General features: G+C 42.8%; 1 protein-coding gene across 5 annotated transcripts in view; it reads left to right on the top strand.

Moving 5' to 3' along the window:
- Nucleotides 1-2364: 2364 nt before the first annotated feature.
- USP44 (ubiquitin specific peptidase 44) overlaps nucleotides 2365-22139 on the top strand; it is a 31097-nt gene continuing 11322 nt past the window's right edge. For 2 of the 5 annotated variants that reach the window (XM_051845769.3, XM_089308790.1), the window contains exons 1-3: nucleotides 2365-2522; nucleotides 14721-16216; nucleotides 20094-20289. In XM_051845769.3, coding sequence (XP_051701729.1) covers nucleotides 14801-16216; nucleotides 20094-20289 — 1612 coding nt within the window. In that variant the 5' untranslated portion in view covers nucleotides 2365-2522; nucleotides 14721-14800. The other 3 variants (XM_089308789.1, XM_051845774.3, XM_051845771.3) reach the window with 3 other exon arrangements.

The following is a 22139-nucleotide window of genomic DNA, read 5'->3' as shown; positions in this document are numbered from 1 at the left end:
TGCACTCCAGGATGTCAGACAGAGGACAGCTACATATCAAAATCCCTAATACTTTTCTTTTCCCCTCTCTGCTTTTCCAGATCCTTCCCCCCTGCTATGAGAAAAGGGAGTTAAAATGTAGTTGTCTGTGTCTCTGAGAATATTATCATTTTAACCTTTATTTATCTTCCGATAAACTATCACTCTAATACAGAAATAAAATGATACAAGGGATACTGCTTACCTACCCTGAAAGAGTCTGGATCAACTACTATAGAGGTTATAAAGAAAACTCGGTTTCTGATCTCAAAGAACTTTACAGTGTGATAATAACAGCAACACTAATACGGGTATTTACTTTTCTCTTTCCACTTTTGGAAGAATTTTCACATGCAAGATCTCACTTGATTTTTAAAGCATCTTCATGATGAAGTTAGGGCAGATACTAATTTTTTCTAACTTTACAGATGAGATGGAGATAAAACATGCATCATATTTAAATTAGAAAAACTTTCATACTCTTTAACCATAAATAGATAAATGTTATATAATTGGGGGTGTGTGTATTCTGCCCCCTGATCTCTTCCCAGTACCTTGGCTTAAGAAAATATCTATCCCATTGATCTGCCACAGCGCTACAAATTCCTTTGAGAAATTCCATTCTCGTGGCCTGAGCTGTAGTACACCCGGTTAAGGCCCTGACCTAAAGCGTCGGCATCCCACATGAACGCCGGTTCTAGTCCCAGCTGTTCTTCTTCCAATGGCCCAAATCCTTGGGTCCCTGCACTGGCGTGGGAGACCTGGAAGAGGCTCCTGGCTCCTGGCTTTGGATTGGCGCAGCTCCGGCTGTGTTCTTCTCTCTGTCTACCTCTCTCTATAACTCTGACTTTCAAATAAATAAAATAAATTAAAAAAAAAAAAAAGAAATTCCATTTTCTGGGTGTATTCAGGAGTTTCCATTAGGACAGAGTTAAAGAGAAATGGAGAACACATTGTTCAACACTAACAATTTACAAGAGATCACCTTTGTTCATCCCAGAACAAAATGGGAAAAGTTTTAGTACCATGGAAGAGCGGAAAAACAGACCATACTTAAGCTCTGACCAGAGCAGCCTGAGGGGCCCTGAAAAATTGGTTTGGATAGAGGTGGAGTGGATATTGCAAGAGGAGACAAATGGACTAGCCTCACAGTTTCATTTCCAACTAATACCCGATCCCCGGGCTCAGGTTCAGTTTTCAATAGGCCTCTGCTATAAATTCAAACTCTAAGAGCACACACCACCAAGACAACCCTGAACAGTCCCTTATAAAACAAATCAGCCTGCATTTACCTCCCCTACCAGCTACCACTCTCATTCTTAGAATTAAAAAAATGCTAATTCTAAATCCCTTTACTCTTTCTGCTTTTTTGTTTTCTACTCTTTCTCCTCTCCATTCACTTACCTAGGCTGCATCTTACACCTGCTGTTCCTTTTTCAATATTACTTTCTCAATTCCTTTCTGACACATTTGCCACAAATTGAAGGTTGTGTCCTCATTTAAAAAGTTCAACTGCAATGTGTTACCACACTTTAATCAAACTTCAGGACTAAGCTCTTCAGCATTTCTTTACCCACTATCTCTATTCAATTCTTCTCACAGTATTGACACAAAGGCCATAGACATTTCATGGCCTAGAACAGAGCCAGGCACATAGGTGTCCAAAAAATTTTTTTCAATGAATCTTAAAGTTGTTAGAATGTTCCGTTTGTAAAACTCTGAAAATTCTTCCTAAAATTGAACAAGCTCATAAATTCAACAGTCTACAATTATAATTCCTAGGATATTTTTCAGATTCTAGAAGAAAAACTGCAGTAGAAAATCCTAAAAAATAAACACAAAGCATGAAAAGCATCTGCAGCTTTATGAAATTTGCAATGCTTTGTCTCCTTTAATTTATTCACACTCGTCTTTCAGGACACAGGTAGTAAAAGCAGCTTGCATTGCACCCCAGAATTAAGAATCAGCATCATTAAGATTTTTCCTGGTTTAGGAGACTGCTTACCTTGGAAAAAGGAAAAATTGCCATTTCTCCCAATTTGGGGACTGTGGAAACATGAGAAATCCCATTTTATGGTAAAGAATTTTTAATTCTGTTAATTCATGGGGCATCTTAAGAGGATTTTGGGCCAGTACTATAGCAAGAGATGTGGCAAGGTATACAAATGGAGCAAGTACAAGTCCTTGCCTCCAAGGAGCTTACAATGCAAATAGAGAGAAGCAGGCTCAGAACTCGGGACAAAAGCTGTGACTGCATAATAATGTACTGCTGGCGGTGGGGGAGGGGGACCTGGAAGGCTCCTAGTTCCTAGGAAAGCAGTTTCCTGGAGGTGAAAGTTTAGGCCGGGCCTGAACCAAGTTGATTGTGATGATTTGCAGGAGTGGAAGCTGCCTTCTAATTTAGGAGATAAACATCTGCCCTGATTTAAAGGTGGGAAGGGCCCGGAGGATGGGAGCCTATCCAATGGTTCATTTGGGAAAAGACCGATTTTGAGGATTTAAAGGTAAGTTTGGGGACGTGATTTGACGACGCTGGGAAGGGGAGGAGGCTTTTTTTATGTTATCCTAAAAAGCTGCGATTTGTGGAGACAGGTTTACAAATAGGAAAATCAAAGGAGAATTATTGAGACAGTTATGTAAAAATGAGATTGCCATAGAGAGGCCCTGGAGCTCAGGAGACAGGCTAGAGCATGCCATGAAAAATTTAAGACTTGGGACCGATGATCAAGTGTTTCTGGTGTTCACGATTCCAAATAACAGTTTAAAGGAAAAGCACTCACAGTGTCTGGCAGTCTCAGATGAAAACTCTTCTTCCTATTTCTATAAATAGAATGACTAGATCAGAGGAAAGCAATTAAGACTCTTGATAGCATCTGCCAAACGATCTTCCATCACGGTTTATGGCATTAAAAAAATAGAGCAAGGGTTTCGACCCTGGTTATATTTTACTTTCAAGGAATCACTGGGAAAAAAATTACCATATACCAGAAACACTTAAATTTGATTAAATATTTCCTGTAATGCTTTTAGTGCATTTTAGAAATTCAGATGTGGGGGCAAGATTAAAAGGCAATCATTTATGTATGTTGAGTGGAAAGGACTGTGCTGGGAACAGATTGAATCAGAACTACTGGGCACTAAAATATGGAGGAAAAAATGAAAGCAGTAGTATTAAAAACCATGCAAGTACATTGCTCATATTCAATCTTTATTTGCATATGACGTTTTATGCAGTTGTAAGCTTCACGTACACATTCAGTATTTTTTCAAATATTAGTTGATTAGAATATCGCTATTATCTATGTAAGAATTAATTGCCAAGAGGTTTCCAGCACTTAGCCATCTCCCTTTGGTCAGCTAGTCCCCTCTTTCAACATCTTCAGGTGCTCACATTTTTTCCCATGGTCATACTACTGATGAACAGCCCAGAGCGGAACTGATTCCAAAGACACCATCCGTTTCAGAGCTTGCCTGACATATTCCTAGCCTTGGCACTCAATCGACATGTTATTAATTTTGCAGGTTTGACTTGCTTCTTCCCAAGCAGGTGGCTAAGAGCTGAAGGCAACCCAACAGGTCAATAGATATTACAGGGCCCATTTTTCCGGTACTTGTAGGCTTGACTTTCTCCTGCACAGCCACCCCTCTCCCCCTAAGCCTCCGTAACCTCTCTTCGATGTCTGCTTCACTGTCTCACGCCGGCCACGGCAGGTGAGGCGATTTGGGTTTGGTGTTCTTTCTATCTCGTCTCTCCTGGAACTAACGAACCGTGCTGAGCGCGGGAGCCGGGTTCGCAGCGGTCAGCGGGCGCTTCACCGCCCGGTCCTCCACACATGCTTTCTGGAAGCACTGCCATGCTGGCGACCCTGGGCCCCGCTCTGAAGATAACGGTGTGGGCGCGCGTTTCTGCCCAACAGTTCGACGCTGTAGGCGCACGGAGAGACGACGCGTGCGAAATACCGCGCATCCCACAGCACGCGGGACACCCCGGCTTCCCCTGCCCGAGCCCCCGCCCCGACGGCTCCCACGGGTGCCAAGTCCACCTGCCCGCCCGCGCAGGAGGCGTTTCGTTGTCCACGCACTAGCGCGTGCGGCGCTGGGCCGCCCGTGGGAAGCCGGCGGCCCCGGGCTGGACGGCGGCGCGGGAGCGTGGCCCGCGGCGGAGGAGGCGTGGCCGCCCGCGGCGCCGGGGCCGCTACCTCGGACCCGTGAGGGGGACCGCGGGGGGCCGGGGGTGGCGCTAAGATGGCCGCGCCGGCTCGAGCGGGTGAGTGCGTGAGGGGCGCGCGCGCCGCGGCGGTTGGCTGGACCAGGCTCCTTGAGGGGGCGGACGTGCGACAAGAGTCCCCCCGTGTCCCGGAGCGACCCGGCGGCTGCTTCCCGCCTCGGAGGGCGATGGGGGAGTCCTAAGAGAGGGAGAGGGAGCTGCTGACCGACCGAGCGGGGCGAGGCGAGGGGCGCGCGGCGGCGACGGGTCGGGCGAATTTAGAACTGGCGCTTCTGCGAAGTTTCGGTCGGTCGTGCGACGCTCCGGCCGGTGTCCTGGTGCCACCACGCGAGTGCCAGAGGTACCAGGCCGGCGGGGGGCGACACGGGGCGGGGCTGGGGGGCTGCCGCCCAGGGGCGGGGGGCGCGCGGCGCGCGGCGCGTGGGCTCTGTCGGGGCGGGGGCGCGTGCGGCCCGCGGCGGACGGCGCCCAGGGCAGCTCCCGGCGCCGGGGGTGCCTGGGGAGGGCGAGCCTGGCCTTCCCTTCACCGCCCGGGTCCCCGCGCTGCCGGCCGTACCTGCAGCCCCTCGTGGACTACGGACGTCCTAGAGCCGCTCCCGCTGGCCTGGCGGTGGAGGGAGGAATGCTCACGCGCTCAACGCCGTGGGTGGGGGGTGCATTAGGAACTCATCAGCGAGAGGGAGGGGGGAACCAAGATGCTCAAGTTTAAACGGAGGTAGGACACCCTCCCCTCGTCCCTCCCCCCCCCCAAAAAAAAGCGAAATTGTTGCAATCGCGAGTGTGAGCTGTTGGAAATCCTACTGGCAACAGGGTCGTTTCCTGCCGTTTTAATATTGGAAATAACAATTAACTCCTGGGAGGTTGGCTCCTTCCGCAGCCTTCCTGCCCCGCTTTTAAATCCTACTTATCTCTTATTTTGCAAGTTGACGGGTTGTGAAAGCATGGAAATACGGCCGTGTTGTCTGTAAGGTAAAAGCAGATGTAGTAACATTTTGGGTCTGGAATTCCATTTTGAGTTGTCTGCAGAAGTTGTGTTTAGTGTGAACAAGGTGGTGGTAGGGGGATTGGCTGTTTACTGTGATCAGATTCGGAAAGTCAAAACAAGAGTTAAGTTATAAGTGTTTATACAATATTTCCTAGTCTCAATGAGATTCGATATTCAGTTGCTATGAAAGAGAGGAAACTTTGTATCCTTGGCAAAATAATCTTTTTAGCCTTAATTTGGCCCCTCGGGATTTGAAGGCTTTTTAAACATCTTGCCACATTGGAGTTTCCTCTCCCCACATGGTTATCTCTGGGGTTTTTTTTTGTTTTGTTTTGTAGTTTGGTATGGGAGCCCTTAGTTAAGTTATGTGGTATTTGTCGTTGTGGACTACCCAAATTGAAATTTAGAGACATTCTGATATGGAACAAATAGTTCCATGCATACAGTTTCAGGAGTTGTTTTCCCTGGGTATCAGTTTTGGCTTTGTTAGAAAATACTGACTTTTTTAGCTTTAAAATTTTAAGTAAGTGGACCATCACTTGGTACAATATAGAATGATAACACCTTTTGTAAAATTGAAATTGGACGATCTGTGGAAGATTTAGGTTAAACATTTGAAATGTATTGTTTCTAGGTAATTGTATTTCTTCTCCTTTTTACGGATTTGCGCTACAAAAAATAAGGTATCGTAAACACCCTACCAAGTTTTTCCCCCACAAATGTGGGTCCTCCTACTGTTGTATTTTGGGAGTATGTTAGAGAGTTTTTCACTCATGAGGTTTTTGAGGGCAGAGTATTAGTTTTCTGTATCTCGTAGCTGACTTAACTGCTTTTTGGGGGACCCTGTGAATGTCTTACTGAATTTACAGGTACAGAGAAAAGGCATCATTTTGGCTTAATTGTAGCAGGAAAAAAGTGCTTTGGAATGCCCCCCTTCCACTTGTAACAGAACAAATGTGGGTGCTGGAGTCTAACGGAGTTGTCTGCTCAAGGGAAATTAGAGGGGCGGCAGCATGGGCTCAGGAACCTAATCATAACCAGAAATAAGTAGAAGGCTCAAATCATTCTCCTGATTCAGTCATGAGACGGTTTTGCCTAAGCTCAGCCTAAATGAGTGAGTGGTATGTCATTAAAATATCCTTGTAGGAGGAGTCTATGAATGTGACTTTCTAGCAGAAGGATGTTGTAAAAAGTACAACTGATACTTACAGAACTTTCAGACAGCACAAAAACAGTAAAGAATTTCATCTTCAAATTTATTTGTAAGGCAGAGTGGCTGAGATCAACCTGAGAGAGCTTCCATCTGCTGGTCCACTCCCCAAATACCCACAAACAGCTGGGGCTGAGCTAGGCTGAAGCCAGGAGCCCAGTACACCATCTGGGTCTCCCTTTGGAGTGGCAAGAACCTTGGTTGGGTCATCATCTACTGCGTCCTCCCAGGCGTATTAGCAAAAAGTTGGATCTGAAGCAGAGGCAGGAATCCAGGAACTGAGATAGAGATGTATGTGTCCCAGCTGGAGGCTTAGGTGAATCTCAACACCTGCCCCCAAAGAATACATTTTTAATGGACTGACATGTCATAGGACAAGCAAATTTAGAATCCAATGAATATGCTAGGCCAAATCAGATATACTAGAATGATAGAATGGAAAGTCCAGGCATTTAAAAGATTTATATTTTATTTGAAAGGTGAAAATAGAGAAGGAGAAAGGGAGATCTTCCATCCCCTGGTTCACTCCCCATATGGCCTCAATGGCCTGGGCTGGGGCAGGTCTAAGCCAGGAGCTTCTTCTGGGTCTCCTACATGGATGGCAGAGGACCAAGGACTTACGCCACCTTCTGCTGCCTTCCCAGGCACATAAGCAGGGAACTGGATCACAAGTGGAGCAGCCTGGACACCAGTTGGTGCCCATATGGGATGTTGGCATTGCTGGCAGCAGTTTAATCTTCTGTGTCCATGGTGCCAGCCCCAGTCCAGGCATTTTATAGCAAAGTATTTGGACTCAGTTCCTTAGGTCCAAAGTAGAATGCTCAATGTTGGCCGGCGCCGTGGCTCAATAGGCTAATCCTCCACCTTGCGGCGCCGGCACACCGGGTTCTAGTCCCGGTCGGGGCGCCGGATTCTGTCCCGGTTGCCCCTCTTCCAGGCCAGCTCTCTGCTATGGCCAGGGAGTGCAGTGGAGGATGGCCCAGGTGCTTGGGCCCTGCACCCCATGGGAGACCAGGAAAAGCACCTGGCTCCTGCCATCGGATCAGCGCGGTGCGCCGGCTGCAGCGGTGGCCATTGGAGGGTGAACCAACGGCAAAGGAAGACCTTTCTCTCTGTCTCTCTCTCTCACTGTCCACTCTGCCTGTCAAAAAAAAAAAAAAAAAAAAAAAAAAAGAATGCTCAATGTTTTTCTGAATTTTCCCTCATTGTTATAATGTAAGCAATAGTATGTTGATGTATTAGTATGTTGGAATGACATGTGTTAGGAGTATTTTGAAAGAAAATTGCCCAGAAACTACTGGTAAGTAGGGGTGGAGAGGTAGAACTTGCTTTCCAGGAGCTTTATCCTCCAGTATCTTCAAGTAGATTGAATTGGGAGAGGCGTGTTGGAGACATGAGGGAGGCCTAGGGAAAAGGGCATCCTTTATTTCACGGCATGTTTCAAATGAGATGAGGGCAATTATAGATTCTAGATCTCTAAAAAAAGAAGCAGGGCCTTTCTAAGGACAAAGGAAAGTAAACCACCATGATTGACAAGGAGAGGTGTCAGAGCACGTAACGGGCATCATAGCCCACCTAAGAGGGAGCGGAGAGTGAGCGCTCATTGTGTTCATTTGTTCAATAATCTGTTCATTCAAAAATATTGAACTCCTTTTTGTGTTCCAAGCACTATGCTTGATCCTTTACATTTTACAAACACCTCTTTAGAGGACGGGATACTATGGTGGTTCCCTGAAGCAAATGGAAATTGAACACAGCCAATAAGGAGTGAGTAGGGTGTACACTAATTACTGCAAACTGGCTTTTTTTTTTTTTTTTTTTTTTTGGACAGGTAAAGTGGACAGTGAGAGAGAGACAGAGAGAAAGGTCTTCCTTTGCCATTGGTTCAGTTGGTTCACCCTCCAATGGCCGCCGAGGCCAGCGCGCTGCAGCTGGCACACCGTGCTGATCCGAAGCCAGGAGCTAGGTGCTTTTCCTGGTCTCCCATGGGGTGCAGGGCCCAAGCACTTGGGCCATCCTCCACTGCCTTCCCTGGCCACAGCAGAGAGCTGGCCTGGAAGAGGGGCAACCGGGACAGAATCCAGCACCCTAACCGGGACTAGAACCCAGTGTGCCGGCGCCGCAAGGCGGAGGATTAGCCTAGTGAGCCACAGCGCTGGCCTAATTACTGCAAACTGATAAAGCTATTTTCATTCTTACTCAAATGCATGCAATGATTTCAGTGGTCTATAATTCCTAGGGTCTACTTCCTACTGAAATTACCATTTCTTCCTGTCTTTCATCATGCAAGCTAACAAATCTTTAAACTTCTAAAAATTTCCTTCAGAGGACTTGTTTAGGCTGTTCCTGGTAAAAGAAAATGACCTTACAAAAATTCTTTAAAGATTCTATGTCAGGGCCAACTGTGGTGTAGCGGGTAAAGCTGCCACCTTAGGTGCCAACATCCTATATGGACATCAGTTCGAGTCCTGGCTGCTCCACTTCCAATCCAGCTCTCTGCTATGGCCTGGGAAAGCAGTGGAAGATGGCCCAAGTCCTTAGGCCCCTGCGCCCACATGGAAGACCCAGAAGAAGCTCCTGGCTCCTGGCTTCAGATCTGTTCAGCTTTAGCTGTTGCGACCATTTGGGGAGTGAACCATAGGATGGAAGACCTTTCTCTCTCTCTCTCTCTGCTTTTCAAATAAATAATTAAAAAAAAAAAAATCCATCCCTAGAGGTCTCGGGATTTCCTTTAGTGAGACAAACATGATTACTATGACAATTTTTTTTTAAAGATTTATTTATTTTTTTTGAAAGAGTTAAAGAGAGAAGGAGAGGCAGAGAGAGAGAGAGAGAGGGAGGGAGGTCTTTGATTTGCTGGTTCACTCCCCAGTTGGCCAAAACAGCTGGAGCTAAGCCGATCTGAAGCCAGGAGCCAGGAGCTTCTTCCAGGTCTCCCACGCGGGTGCAGGGGCCCAAGGACTTGGGCCATCTTCTACTGCTTTCCCAGGCCATAGCAGAGAGCTGGATTGGAAGTGCAGCAGCCGGTTCTTGAACCAGTGCCCATATGGGATGCTGGCACTGCAGGCAGCAGCTGTACCTGCTACGCCACAGCACTGGCCACCAACTATAACAAATTTTATTTAAAAAATTTATTCTACTTTATGCCCAGCAGTGCTTTGTTTCCTTAATTGAAGCGGAATGTATATGTGTTTATATAAAATGCATGCCCACTTTCTATAAAACATTGGCTCCCATTTCAGGAAGAGTTCAAAAAAGTAGACTTATTTGCAATGTCATTTGAATGTTAACTTTTTAACAAAGGATGTGTGGGAAGTGGCTAGTCCAAGATGAGAATAGAAAAGTATATATTATGCCAGGATATGTATTAACTGGAAACTGGATCAGAAGCAGAAGTAGGACTTGAATCCAGCACTCCCATGTGGGTTTTACATGTCCCAGGCTGCTGCTTAACCTGTTCGACCAGAATGCTGTTCCCCAGAATACATTACTCCTGGAGGATGTTGTGAAACTTCTGTCAGAATGTGTATGTGTTACTACATATAGCACTTACTGGGGCACGGTGTGAAATGTCTTAGTCTCATTGGACCACCATGAGGGAGTGATTGTAAGTATACAGAGATAAGATTTTAAATACACCAAGAGCTAAAGGTTCAAAGCAAATTGGAAGGGGCCTTTTGTGGCGCAGAAGGTTGAGGCACTGATGGCGATGCCTGCATCCCATATGAGCGCTGGTTCAAGTTCCCGTTGCTCCACTTCTGATCCAGTTCCCCTCTAATGCACCTGGGAAAGCAGACGAAGATGGCCCCAGTGTTGGGCCCCTGCCACCCATGTGAGAGACCCAGGTGCAGTTCCAAGCTCCTGGCTTCTTGCTGGCCTAGCGGTCATTGTGGCCACTGGGGAGTGAACCAGCAAATGGAAGATTCTCTCCCTCTCTATCTCTTCCCCCCCAACCTCTCTCTTACTAGCTCTGCCTTTCAGATAAACCCTGTTTTGTTTTGTTTTTAACTTATTGGAAGACTACTTTGGTGGGATAGTATGGAGGTAAGAGTCCTTATGCTGAGACCAGTTGGGAGGCTATCACAGTGCTTCAGTGATACAATAGTGAAAACTTAAAGTCCACACTGGGAAACATAGCTGGGAACTTGGGGAACAATAGATGTAGGGGCCAGTAACCTTGTGCACTGAAGTGACACATCAACTGAATGTCAGAGTGGAGAAGATGGGGAGGAAGGGATCAAAAAATAAGCCTTTTAAGCTTTCCAGCCTTGGTATTTGAATGGAAACCTAGCATCTTTAGTAAGATAATAGAGAGGAAGCTGATTCTCTGAAGGCAAGATATAAAGAAATTGGGTATGAGATGTGTCTAAGACTAGGTAGTTAGCTATCTAGAGCAGATCACTGAACCTCTAGTGGAACCTCAGTAGGATGAGTTCATTATGAAAAGCTGTTTGAAGAGCTATTGAAATTGATTAGAAAGGTTTTTTTACTACATGCTTAAACCCTGGAGGGTATGTTGCAAAGGACTATAATTTGAATAAATGAAAATTAATTTCAGTGTCTAATTGTAATAAATTAAATTTTTTTTTTACCAGTTACCTTGATTTTTTTGGTTGTGGTAAAATCTTTAATTAGAAATACTTTATAAGATCTCATGTTTTCTAGTCATTTTAGTTTTCTGTTTAATAAATGCTTTAGTGGTATGTTATTTCTCTATAAAATTAGCTTTCAGTAAGTTAAAATACAATCGTTTTCTTAACCTTTATCTAGAAATTTCCTAAAGGGAATTTTTAAAAACAGAAATATGTGTTTAGTCATATGTATGGAAAATTCGAATAGATTGAAATGGTTTTCTTGGAACAAATGTAAATTTTCATTGTCTTTAAGCACTGAAGAATGACAGGGTTTTAGAATATGTGTAAATACCTTTTTCTTTAAAATAATGTACTTTGTTTTAAAAAGCTGCTTACTACAAATTTAAATTTCAAGTGTGAAAGTTGTAAAATATATTATAATTATAGTACAGATAATTTTAATCCTTCTAGATTTTGTTTAAAATTCCTTTACTAATTGTATAGTGCTGTTAAGTAGGTAGAGATGATGTTTTCTCAGAATCTGCATGGGGCGTGTAGAAATGTTTTTGTTACGCCACATCTCTTGAAGATGAATATGCTGCCCAGAATCGTGTATCTGGTCTGCTGAAGCCTAGCAGAGGTAACACGTAGCTTCACAGTAGTGGATTAGCAGATGAAAAGAAGTGCTGTGAACCCCGGCGAGGAGAAAAGGAAGTGTCAAGTAGAACACTCTCCTCCACCCTCTTCCCCTTCCCCCCAGCCCCCCAGGTTTTAGATTTGTGTGTGAGGCCCCTCTGAGCGGTCTCTGGGCTTAGGCTGTAGGCAGGAGAGCACACTGGAGAACTCTGGAGACAGCTGCTTGGTTCTCTGTCCTGCTTTCCTCCAGGCCCTTCCCTAGAGCATCCACCCCCTGCTGGTTTCTTTCATAAGTAGATGGCGTTAGTGGGCCCCCTGCCCTAAAATATTAACCTCATGATCTGTCATTCTGCTATTCTGGTTCCTGTCTTAGGGTTTTTAAAAGATTTTATCTTTGAGAGACCCCTTTTAAAATGCAAATACTCCTGGGAGAGGTCAGACCTTAGTTCTTAGCTAACATCTTGATTATCAGCACCTTAGTTGGACTTAGTCTACTTTTGGTTGAGAATGAACTCTTGACTAAAAGTGATCAACCAGAAGGAAACTAGCATAATAATAATTATTATTATCAACTAAGATGCACTAAGAATTGTAATAAGTGCCAGGAATTGTTCTAAGTGCTTAGCACTATTGGTGTTATTACCACCGTTATTTTACAAATAAAAAAAATCCTGAGGTATGTAACTCATAATCATTTAGAAAATACAGCCATGTGTTGGATTCCAGATTATGGACTCTATTTTGCCCTCTCCCCTAATATAACGTCTCTCAGAGAAATATCTGAACAAGATTTGACCCTTTTCACAGTTCTGCACCAAATCCGATTATGTTCCATTATAGATGTCATTTCCTATTGAATATCAAGGACTTTGCCATCATCTAGACTTAGGCAGATTCCTTGCATCAGAGGGAATGTATGTGTAGTCTGGAGAAGTGAGTAAAAACCATTGTATAACTTAGCACATGTAATACTTTCTGAGCTGATTTTAAAGTGTATGTAATTAACATGTTTTCTATTTTTAAAAAATTTGAAAATGTTGATTAATAAAATAATAAATCAATTCTAGTCCCATTATCCAGAGATAGCCCTAGAATAAATATAAATGTGTGTTTGTGAATACATATTTCTTCTAGGCTTTTTCTGTTGAGCTTGCTTGTCTAAATATTTTACAAGGTGTTGACTCATTCTACTTGTTTAAAGTGTTAGAACGATATAATTTTCCTTGAGTGTCAATAATGTTTCACCAGCTCTACAAGGTATTGAACTAAAATTGTTTTTGCCAGCAACATGATAGTGTTTAACTTAGTTTTCAGTGTTCCTTTCTCAACCATATTGAACAGAGTAGGTAGAAGAGCGTCCCAGATTCTTCTCTTAGCCTCCACTGACCTCAGCTAGTCTAAGGTCTGCTAAGCTCGAATTCTACCTACTCTCTTCACAAAACGCCTGTACTTCTGCAGCTGTGATTTCTTCCAAATCTCCGGCTTGATGGCGTGTCTTCTCATCATCCTTCTTCCAGATGTTTGTCATTCAGGTCCCTCCGCACAAATCATTAGCAACTGTTGCGTCTAAGGAATTCTGATGAAACACTGTATTTGACCAGAGTTTATACCTCAAGAAATTTTGAGGGAAGAGAAGTTTAGGATGTACACTTGAAATGTGAAAGCCGGACAGGTCAGTCTAAAGGTCATCTTCAGGATATAAAAGTTAAGGAGTGTGGTTCATACTGCGGTGCACCGAGTTAAGCTTCAGCTTGCGACACCAGCATCCGACATTCAAGTCCTGGCTATCCCACTTCCAGTGTAGCTTCCTGCTAATTTGTCTGGGAAGGCAGCACTTAATGGCCCAAATTCTTGGCTCCAGGATCAGCGATGCCCAGCTTTGTCTGTTGTAGGCATTTGGAGAGAAAACTAGTGGATGGAAGATACCTGTGTCTCTGTCTTTCAAATTAAAAAAAATGTAATTATGTACTAAATATGAAGAGATGTTCAGTGGCAATTAAGTGGAAGATAGGATTTGTTTTAAATAAGTAGAATATTGAGAATATTGAGATTTATTCATTATAGCTATGATTATACTGCCCATTTGTTGAAAATTTACTATGGATGAGATAAATATGTTCTCGCTCTCAAACCTTTGACGGTTCTATTGAAACTGGTATGTTTTTTCCTCTTTCAGAGTTTAGAGAGGTTCAAACATTTCCTCAAAATCCTACATCTAACAGATGTGGCAAAGGTAGAATTCAGTCGCATGCTTTTAATTATGGTTAGTAACTCCACATAGGGCATAGAAAGCTAGTATATATCAGTGAGATTATATCTTGGTCTTTTTTTTTTAAAGATTTATTTATTTATTTGAAAGTCAGAGTTATACAGAAGAGAGGCAGAGAGAGAGAGAGAGAGAGGGAGGGAGGTCTTCCATCCGCTGATTCACTCCCCAATTGGCCGCAACGGCCGGAGCTGCGCCCATCCGGAGCCAGGAGCTTCTTCTGGGTTTCTCATGTGGGTACAGGGGCCCAAGGGCTTGGGCCATCTTCTACTGCTTTCCCAGGCCACAGCAGAGAGCTGGATTGGAAGTGAAGCAGCCGAGTCTCGAACCGGCGCCCACATGGGATGCCGGCACTTCAGGCCAGGGCATTAACCCGCTGTGCCACAGCGCCGGCCCCTAGATTATATCTTGGTCTTAACAGACCTACTTTTTTAAGGAATGTTATTTTAGAAACTGCCTTCTGACTACTGAGTAAAAAGGATATATCTTAATCTGGCTCATTGAAAAATGGTCATTTTCATTTTTCACCACTAGATGGTGGTAGACAATTAAAAACGTGTTTTTAAGGGGCCCTATCAGACAAAAAGTGAAGTAGCATGGATGGATTTTCTTTCAGAACAAGGGAGGTAACCAGTCAGAAGTCTAGGGCAAGGGAGAAGTTGGAGCTGCCTATGAAACTGGAAAGCAGCCCAGAAAGTAGGGACAGAGAAGTAAATCTGTAATTTATTCTTGGGGAAATACCTCATCAAAGAGTATTGGCTTCTTGGTTTTATCTTATTAAAAATGAACATTGTTCTGTTTAGTTTCCAGGTGTTTCAAGCATTGTGAACAGAGGCGTATTTGGACTATGTGTTTCTCAAGCTGGACTGAGTCAATGTGAACAATGGATAAGTGCAGACACATCGGGCAGCTGCGGCTTTCTCAGGACCATTCCACCCTCAATCCTCAGAAGTGGCATTGTGTGGACTGCAATACTACTGAGTCAATCTGGGCTTGCCTCAGCTGTCCCCACGTGGCTTGTGGAAGATACATCGAAGAGCATGCACTCAGGCACTTTGAGGAAAGCAGTCATCCTGTTGCACTGGAGGTGAATGAGATGAATGTTTTTTGCTATCTTTGTGATGATTATGTTCTTAACGATAATGCAGCTGGAGACCTGAAGTTACTACGAAGTACATTAAGTGCAATCAAAAGCCAAAACCACCACTGCACCACTCGTAGTAGAAGGATTTTACGGCCCACGGGTCCAAGTGATGACTCTCTGTTCTCACGCGATGGTGCTCCGTCTCCGCTTCAGAATGATCTAATGTACACTGCTCTTTGCCACAGGAGGAGGAGGCTGATGGGCAAAATCTTTCGAATTTGGTTTGAGCAATCACCCACTAGAAGAAGAAAGCAAGAAGAACAATTGCAGGAAAAAATAGTGCCAAAAAGAGAAGTGAAGAAAAGACGGCAAGAATTAGAGCATCAGGTTAAAGTAGAATTGGAAAGTGTGCCTCCGAGAAAGAGTTTACGTTTGCAAGGTGTCGCTCAGTCCACCACGGTAGAAATAGTTCCTGTTCAAGGACCACCACAGAATCCATCATCACCAGCAAAACATAAAGTGCTACCTACCTCGGAAGATGGAACATTTAAAAAAGTCAGAGACTCCTCAGTTAACAGAAGGCCAGAAGTAACTCCTGGTGTAACAGGATTGAGAAATTTGGGGAACACTTGCTATATGAATTCTGTTCTTCAAGTGTTGAGTCACTTACTTATTTTTCGACAATGTTTTTTAAAGCTTGATCTGAACCAATGGCTGGCTGTGACTACCAGCGATAAGACCAGATCTTATAAGCATCCCGCCGTAACAGATACAGTAGCACATCAAATGAATGAATGCCAGGAAAAGGATATAGGCTATGTTCGCTCCAGACATCCAAGTTTATCATCAGGATTAAGTGGCGGAGCATCAAAAAGTCGAAAGATGGAACTTATTCAAGCTAGGGAGCCAAGTTCACAATACATTTCTCTTTGTCATGAATTACATACTTTGTTCCAAGTCATGTGGTCTGGAAAGTGGGCCTTGGTCTCACCGTTCGCTATGTTACACTCAGTGTGGAGACTCATTCCTGCTTTTCGTGGTTATGCCCAACAGGATGCTCAGGAATTTCTTTGTGAACTTTTAGATAAAATACAACATGAACTGGAGACAACTGGCACCAGCTTACCAGCTCTTATCCCCACATCCCAAAGAAAACTTATCAAGCAAGTTCTGAATGTTGTGAATAACATATTTCATGGACAACTTCTTAGTCAGGTATGGATTTGTTAAAATCCTATTTTCATCTTAGGGAATTTATATAAAGTTAAGCATAAAACACGACATAGTCTATGTGCATCTAGTATGCTGAAGGTAGTACAGTTTTTAGATCAAAATTAATGGTTTTATAAAAGTGCATAAAGAAGTCAACTCACTCATTTACAATTCTTTTCCTTCATGAATCCCTGGAAAAAGTTTCATGTCCCTACTATCAAAAGTTTGTGGGGGGAAGCGAGGAATCAAGAAGCACTTTTTTATTTATTTATTTTTTTAATTTGAGAGATAGTTACAGAGGGAGAGAGAGAAAGAAAGGTCTTCCATCTGCTGATTCATTTCCCAGATGGCTACAATGGCCGGAGCTGAACCAATCTGAAGCCAGGAACCAGGAGTTTCTTCCGGGTCTCCTATGTGGGTGCAGGGGCCCAAGCACTTGGACCATCTTCTGCTGCTTTCCCAGGCCATAAATAGAGAGCTTGACATGAACCAGTGCCCATATGGGATTCAGTATCTAAAATCTCAGGCACTATGGCATAGCAAGTTAAACTGCTTGGGACACCTGTATTCTACTTCTTATCCAGCTTCCTGCTAATGCAGCCAAAGGAGGCAGCAGATGGTGGCTGCAGTGTTTGGGACACTGTCATCCATGTGGAGACCCTGATGGAGTTCTTGGTTCTCTGGCTTTGACCTGGCCCCACCCTGGCTGTTGTAGGCATCTGGGGAGTGAACCACCACATGTAAGGTCTGTCTCTCTGTCACTCTGCCTTTTAAGTAGATGAGATAAAATGCTTAAAAATCTGAAAGTTGTTGTATGTCAGCATGACATTCCAAAAGGTTTAGTTTTGGGGCATTTCAAATTTTGGATTTTTTAACTAGGGATACTCAACCTGTATAACATTGATTCTCCAAGGTGTTAAGAAGAGGTATTTGGTCCTAGCAGTAAAAGGTTTAACCATGCTGCTGTATTAAGAATGGATATGGTGCACACTTGAGCAATTTCAAGGTCCAAGGAGTAGACCTAGAGCACTTGATAAAAGGGCCAAGGATCAAGGTCTGATAGTTTTAACAAGTAGATGGGGAAATTTTAAGGTGACCAAACTGTTTAAATCTAGAACAATCCTAATTTCAATTACTAGGTTAAAGTTTGATTTGTTGTGGAAAGGGAGATTACAAAACTAGAATCTTCCATATGATTAATGATTCTCTATAATGAGTAGAGTTGTTGGTGAATAATTACTGGACGTAAGGCTCTCTACTTTTCCATAGCACGAAACTTAAAAACATTTCTCAAAACTGAGACAGATTTTTAGGCCATTTTCTTCTCCTTGCATACCTTCCACCTTTCCTGAATTCAACCTGCATTGCAACAATGTCACCTTTTATTTTATAGAATACTTCTTTAGAATATTTGGATGTAATTCTTAAGTAATATCTATGAATTTTATTTTGGTAAATATTTCAAAACTGTAGATTCTGCAATGTGCCAGTTAACAAATAAGGTTATACTTGTTGTATACCATGCAATTTAATTTTCCTATCAACTTTGTTTTCTTTTCTATGCAAAAGTATTAAAATATACTGTAGTGAAATATATAGTTGTAGAAAACCTATATTCCCATAATACAGGAAATTTATATAAAAAAAAACTCATTACCTAATCCCAAAAATCACATAATCCATAAACAGAACTAAATATTTTGGTATATTTCTTTTCAGGTTTTCCTCCTGCATGTAAATAAATATTTTTTCCATAATCATTTACATTTTCCTGCTTTTTTCATTTGATATTGTAAAGTCCATACTTTAATGACTACTCCATAGTCACTAAAAATATTTGAATATTTTTAAAACATTGTTTATCATAAGTTTATACCATAACTTATTTAACTATTGCCGTTGACTTATACACTATTTCCAGTTTCCCCAATGAATATCATGATAAATTTATTTTTCTGATTTCCTTACAACAGAGTCCTAGTAGAATTACTTTGTCAAAGGGTAGGACTTTGATGCAATGACAAATTTCTTTTCAGAATGGTGATTTTTTTTGTTTGTTTGTTTTTACCATTTATAGTTCAAAAGATGTGACTGGCCCTGTGCCGTTTTTCCCCCCTTTATAAATGAATTTTGAAATTTTTATATAAGCTTTTTGTTTCACTTCCTTTAAACATGAAGTAAACTCTTAGGAAATTGGTTCACAGGAAATTCTAACAATTGGTTGCTGGAATGAGTTTTTTCTTTAATTCAAGAAACTTCTAGGCTGGCGCCGCGGCTCAATAGGCTAATCCTCCACCTAGCAGCGCTGGCACACCAGGTTCTAGTCCTGGTCTGGGCACCGGATTCTGTCCCGGTTGCCCCTCTTCCAGGCCAGCTCTCTGCTGTGGCCCAGGAAGGCAGTGGAGGATGGCCCAAGTGCTTGGGCCCTGCACCCCTGGGAGACCAGGAGAAGCACCTGGCTCCTGCCTTCGGATCAGCGCGGTGCGCCGGCCGCAGCGCGTCAGCTGTGGCGGCCATTGGAGGGTGAACCAACGGCAAAAAGGAAGACCTTTCTCTCTGTCTCTCTCTCTCGCTATCCACTCTGCCTGTCAAAAAAAATAAATAAAAAAAAATTAAAAAAAAGAAAAGAAACTTCTCAAAAGGTAGGCCCCTAGCACACTGTTCCATGTTGGGTTTTTGTTGTTGGGTGAGTAATTTATTTATTTTGAGAAGAGACAGATATCCCATTCATTGATTCACTCCCCAGATGCCCACAATAGTTGGGGCTGGGCCAGTGGAAACCAGGAGCTGGAAACCCAGTCTGAATCTGCCAGGTGGGTGGCAGGGGCCCAATTAATTGAGCCATTATCTGCTTCTTTCAGACCACTGATGAGCAGGAAGCTGGAACCCAAACCTAGACACTTTGATAGGGGCTGTGGGCACTCCCAGTGGCATCTTAACGACTTTGAATGAGGATTTTCATGTGATATTTGCCATAAGGGGGAATACGACATTATTTATATGTACTGTTATTTGAAATTATTAGTAAGGCTTCAAATTCTGAAAATGAAAATATAGTATTTTATTATGGTTAAGACAATGGATTGGGTTAAAAGGTTTTAGGATTTGGGGTGAAAAAAATCTTGAAAGATCTTTTAGTTCTATTTTTCACAAAGTTTTTGAAGTACCCTGTGTGTGTATATATATATTTATATATACATACTTATACACACATACATGTATGTACACATATTTATGCACACATATAATATATAATAGACAAATTAAATGAATACATAGCTTGGATTGTTACTTAAATTATAGATTAGATTAATACTCTTAGAGCAGGGCTGGCGCTGTGGCTCACTTGGTTAATCCTCCGCCTGCGGTGTCGGCATCCCATATGGGTGCTGGGTTCTAGTCCCGGTTGCTCCTCTTCTACTCCAGCTTTCTGCTGTGGCCTGGGAATGCAGTGGAGGATGGCCCAAGTGCTTGGGCCCTGCACCCACATGAGAGACCAGGAGGAAGCACCTGGCTCCTGGCTTCGGATCAGCGCAGCACGCCGGCTTTAGCAGTCATTTGGGGAGTGAACCAACGGAAGGAAGACCTTTCTCTCTCTCTCTCTTTCTCTCACTAACTCTGCCTGTCAAATAAAAAAAAAAAAAATACTCTTAGAGCTTTTTGAATGGCCAGTAGTTGAAGCTCAACAATTTGTAATGGATGTGGTAACAAATATTTGGAAAGAAAAATAATAAATATTCTGACAGTACAAAACAGACTATTCCGAATTCTAGTGGTACATTTTCATGAGAAAAGTTTATTTATTGGTAATGATTTCTCCTAAAAGGAGTTAACGTTTTGACAGAATTATAATCTGAGGAACTAATATTTTTATTTGCAGGTTACATGTCTTGCATGTGACAACAAATCAAATACCATAGAACCTTTCTGGGACTTGTCACTGGAATTTCCAGAAAGATACCAGTGCAATGGAAAGGATAATGCTTCCCAGCCATGTCTAGTTACTGAAATGTTGGCCAAATTTACAGAAACCGAAGTATTAGAAGGAAAAGTCTACGTATGTGACCAGTGTAACTGTGAGTAGAGACAGTATGTTCACTGTGCTTTTCGAAGATTAACAGAGAAACACAAATAAGAGGAAGCTGAAAGAAATTTTTTAACAGTTTTGAAAATTAACTTTTTTATCAAAAGAGACTAAACTTTATAATTGGTATTTATGAACTCTGTTTTGTCTTATTGATGGTATTTAAAAAATTTTTGATCCTAGGGTCAGTTGTGGAGAGAAGGGGTTCATAAAATAAGAAAACTGTATTTGCTATGTGAAGCAGAATAAAGTAGCAAAGAAAAATAATGGGCAAACATGTTGTATCGTATGAAACACTGACTTCATAAGGTTTTGTTTTTTTTTTTTGCTATATAGCAACACTGATATATAGATAATTGTGTATGGATAGGTGTATTAGGAAATAATATATAACTGGATTGCTACTGTTTAGATAACTTCATAAAAACCAGGGTTTACTCAGAAGCACCTACTGTCTCTTATTAGTCGTCGTGGTAGTTGCTATGGATAGAGGTAACATACTTTCAAAGGGCTCACACTGCTGTGTGGAAGAAACAGATAAATATGATCCAATAGGGTCAGTACTTTAATAAAGATGAGCCCAGGAACCTGACGGGGCGGGGAGGAGAGAAGGCCAGTAAAATAACCATATCGAAAAGAAGCATCTTCTTGAAGTTAGTAGTCTATAAAAATCAGATCTGATGCATGCCCTGCATCAGGGTAACTGGCATACTATGTATTTTCAGGAATTCTCCCCTAATGTCTCCAAATGATTCTAAGGCTTTGAACTCTAAATGGAAAATAAACATTGAATGTTCCAGCACTAAAGAAATGTCATATCAATTGATGATTTCCTAGAATGACTAACATTTTTTTTCTGAGTGCTACCTAGTGTGAACACTATTATAAGTAGCCTAAAATTTTTGAGGTTTTAGAGAAAAATAAGCCTTCATCAATTTTGCTGTAATGTATTTTTTAGACATATATAAATGTGAATAGTTGCAGATACTTTTCATCACTAAGTCTGGAGGGTAAACAGCTATCACAAATGCAGAGCTGTGATGCTACATGGAGTTTGTCAGCTGGGGCTGTTACATACAGGACTAAAGAAACTTAATACATAAAGGCAGATAGCTTAAAACTATAAGTCATAAAGTTGACATTCCCTATCTGGATGTACTTGGACCATTTTTTTTTTTTTTTAAAGATTTATTTATTTGAAAGTCAAAGTTACACAGAGATAGAAGGAAAAGCAGAGAGAGAGAGAAAGGTCTTCCATCCGCTGGTTCACTCCCCAATTGGCCGCAACAGCCGGAGCTGTGCCGATCCATAGCCAGGAGCCAGGAGCTTCTTCTGGGTCTCCCACGCAGGTGCAGGGGCCCAAGGACTTGGGCTATCTTCTACTGCTTTCCCAGGCCATAGCAGAGAGCTGGATGGGAAGTGGAGCAGCCGGGCCTCAAACCAGCACCCATATGGATGCTGGCACTTCAGGCCAGGGCGTTAACCCACTGCACCACAGCACCAGGCCCCTTGAACCATATGTTTTAGGAGACGATCCTAGAGGTAGGGATTCCTGGATGTCAAGGATGTCAACCTGGAAAAAAGACTTCTGGGGGATGGGGGTGGGGGTTTGTTAGAGATAGTTGGGAGCACAGCCTCATGGTGGTAGACTGATTGTGCCTCCTACACGAGAAGGGACTGCTGCTCTGGCTGGAAGCTGGAGCTGGTGTAGGAGTTGAAGGCTCGTTCCCTGGACATCAAGAGCAAACGTCAGTAGTAGACAGCCTAGCCAGAAGCCGCAGGATGACAGTCCTGAAGCAGACCTCTAGAGAAGCAGACGGGATAACAAGGAGAATCCCAGTT

This window comes from Oryctolagus cuniculus, chromosome 11 (assembly GCF_051225735.1).
Source record: "Oryctolagus cuniculus isolate XC-2025 breed Fujian yellow rabbit chromosome 11, ASM5122573v1, whole genome shotgun sequence".
Classification (NCBI taxonomy): Eukaryota; Metazoa; Chordata; class Mammalia; order Lagomorpha; family Leporidae; genus Oryctolagus; species Oryctolagus cuniculus.
The sequence above is the reverse complement of the archived record's forward strand: the minus strand, read 5'-3'. Positions and strand labels throughout refer to the sequence as shown.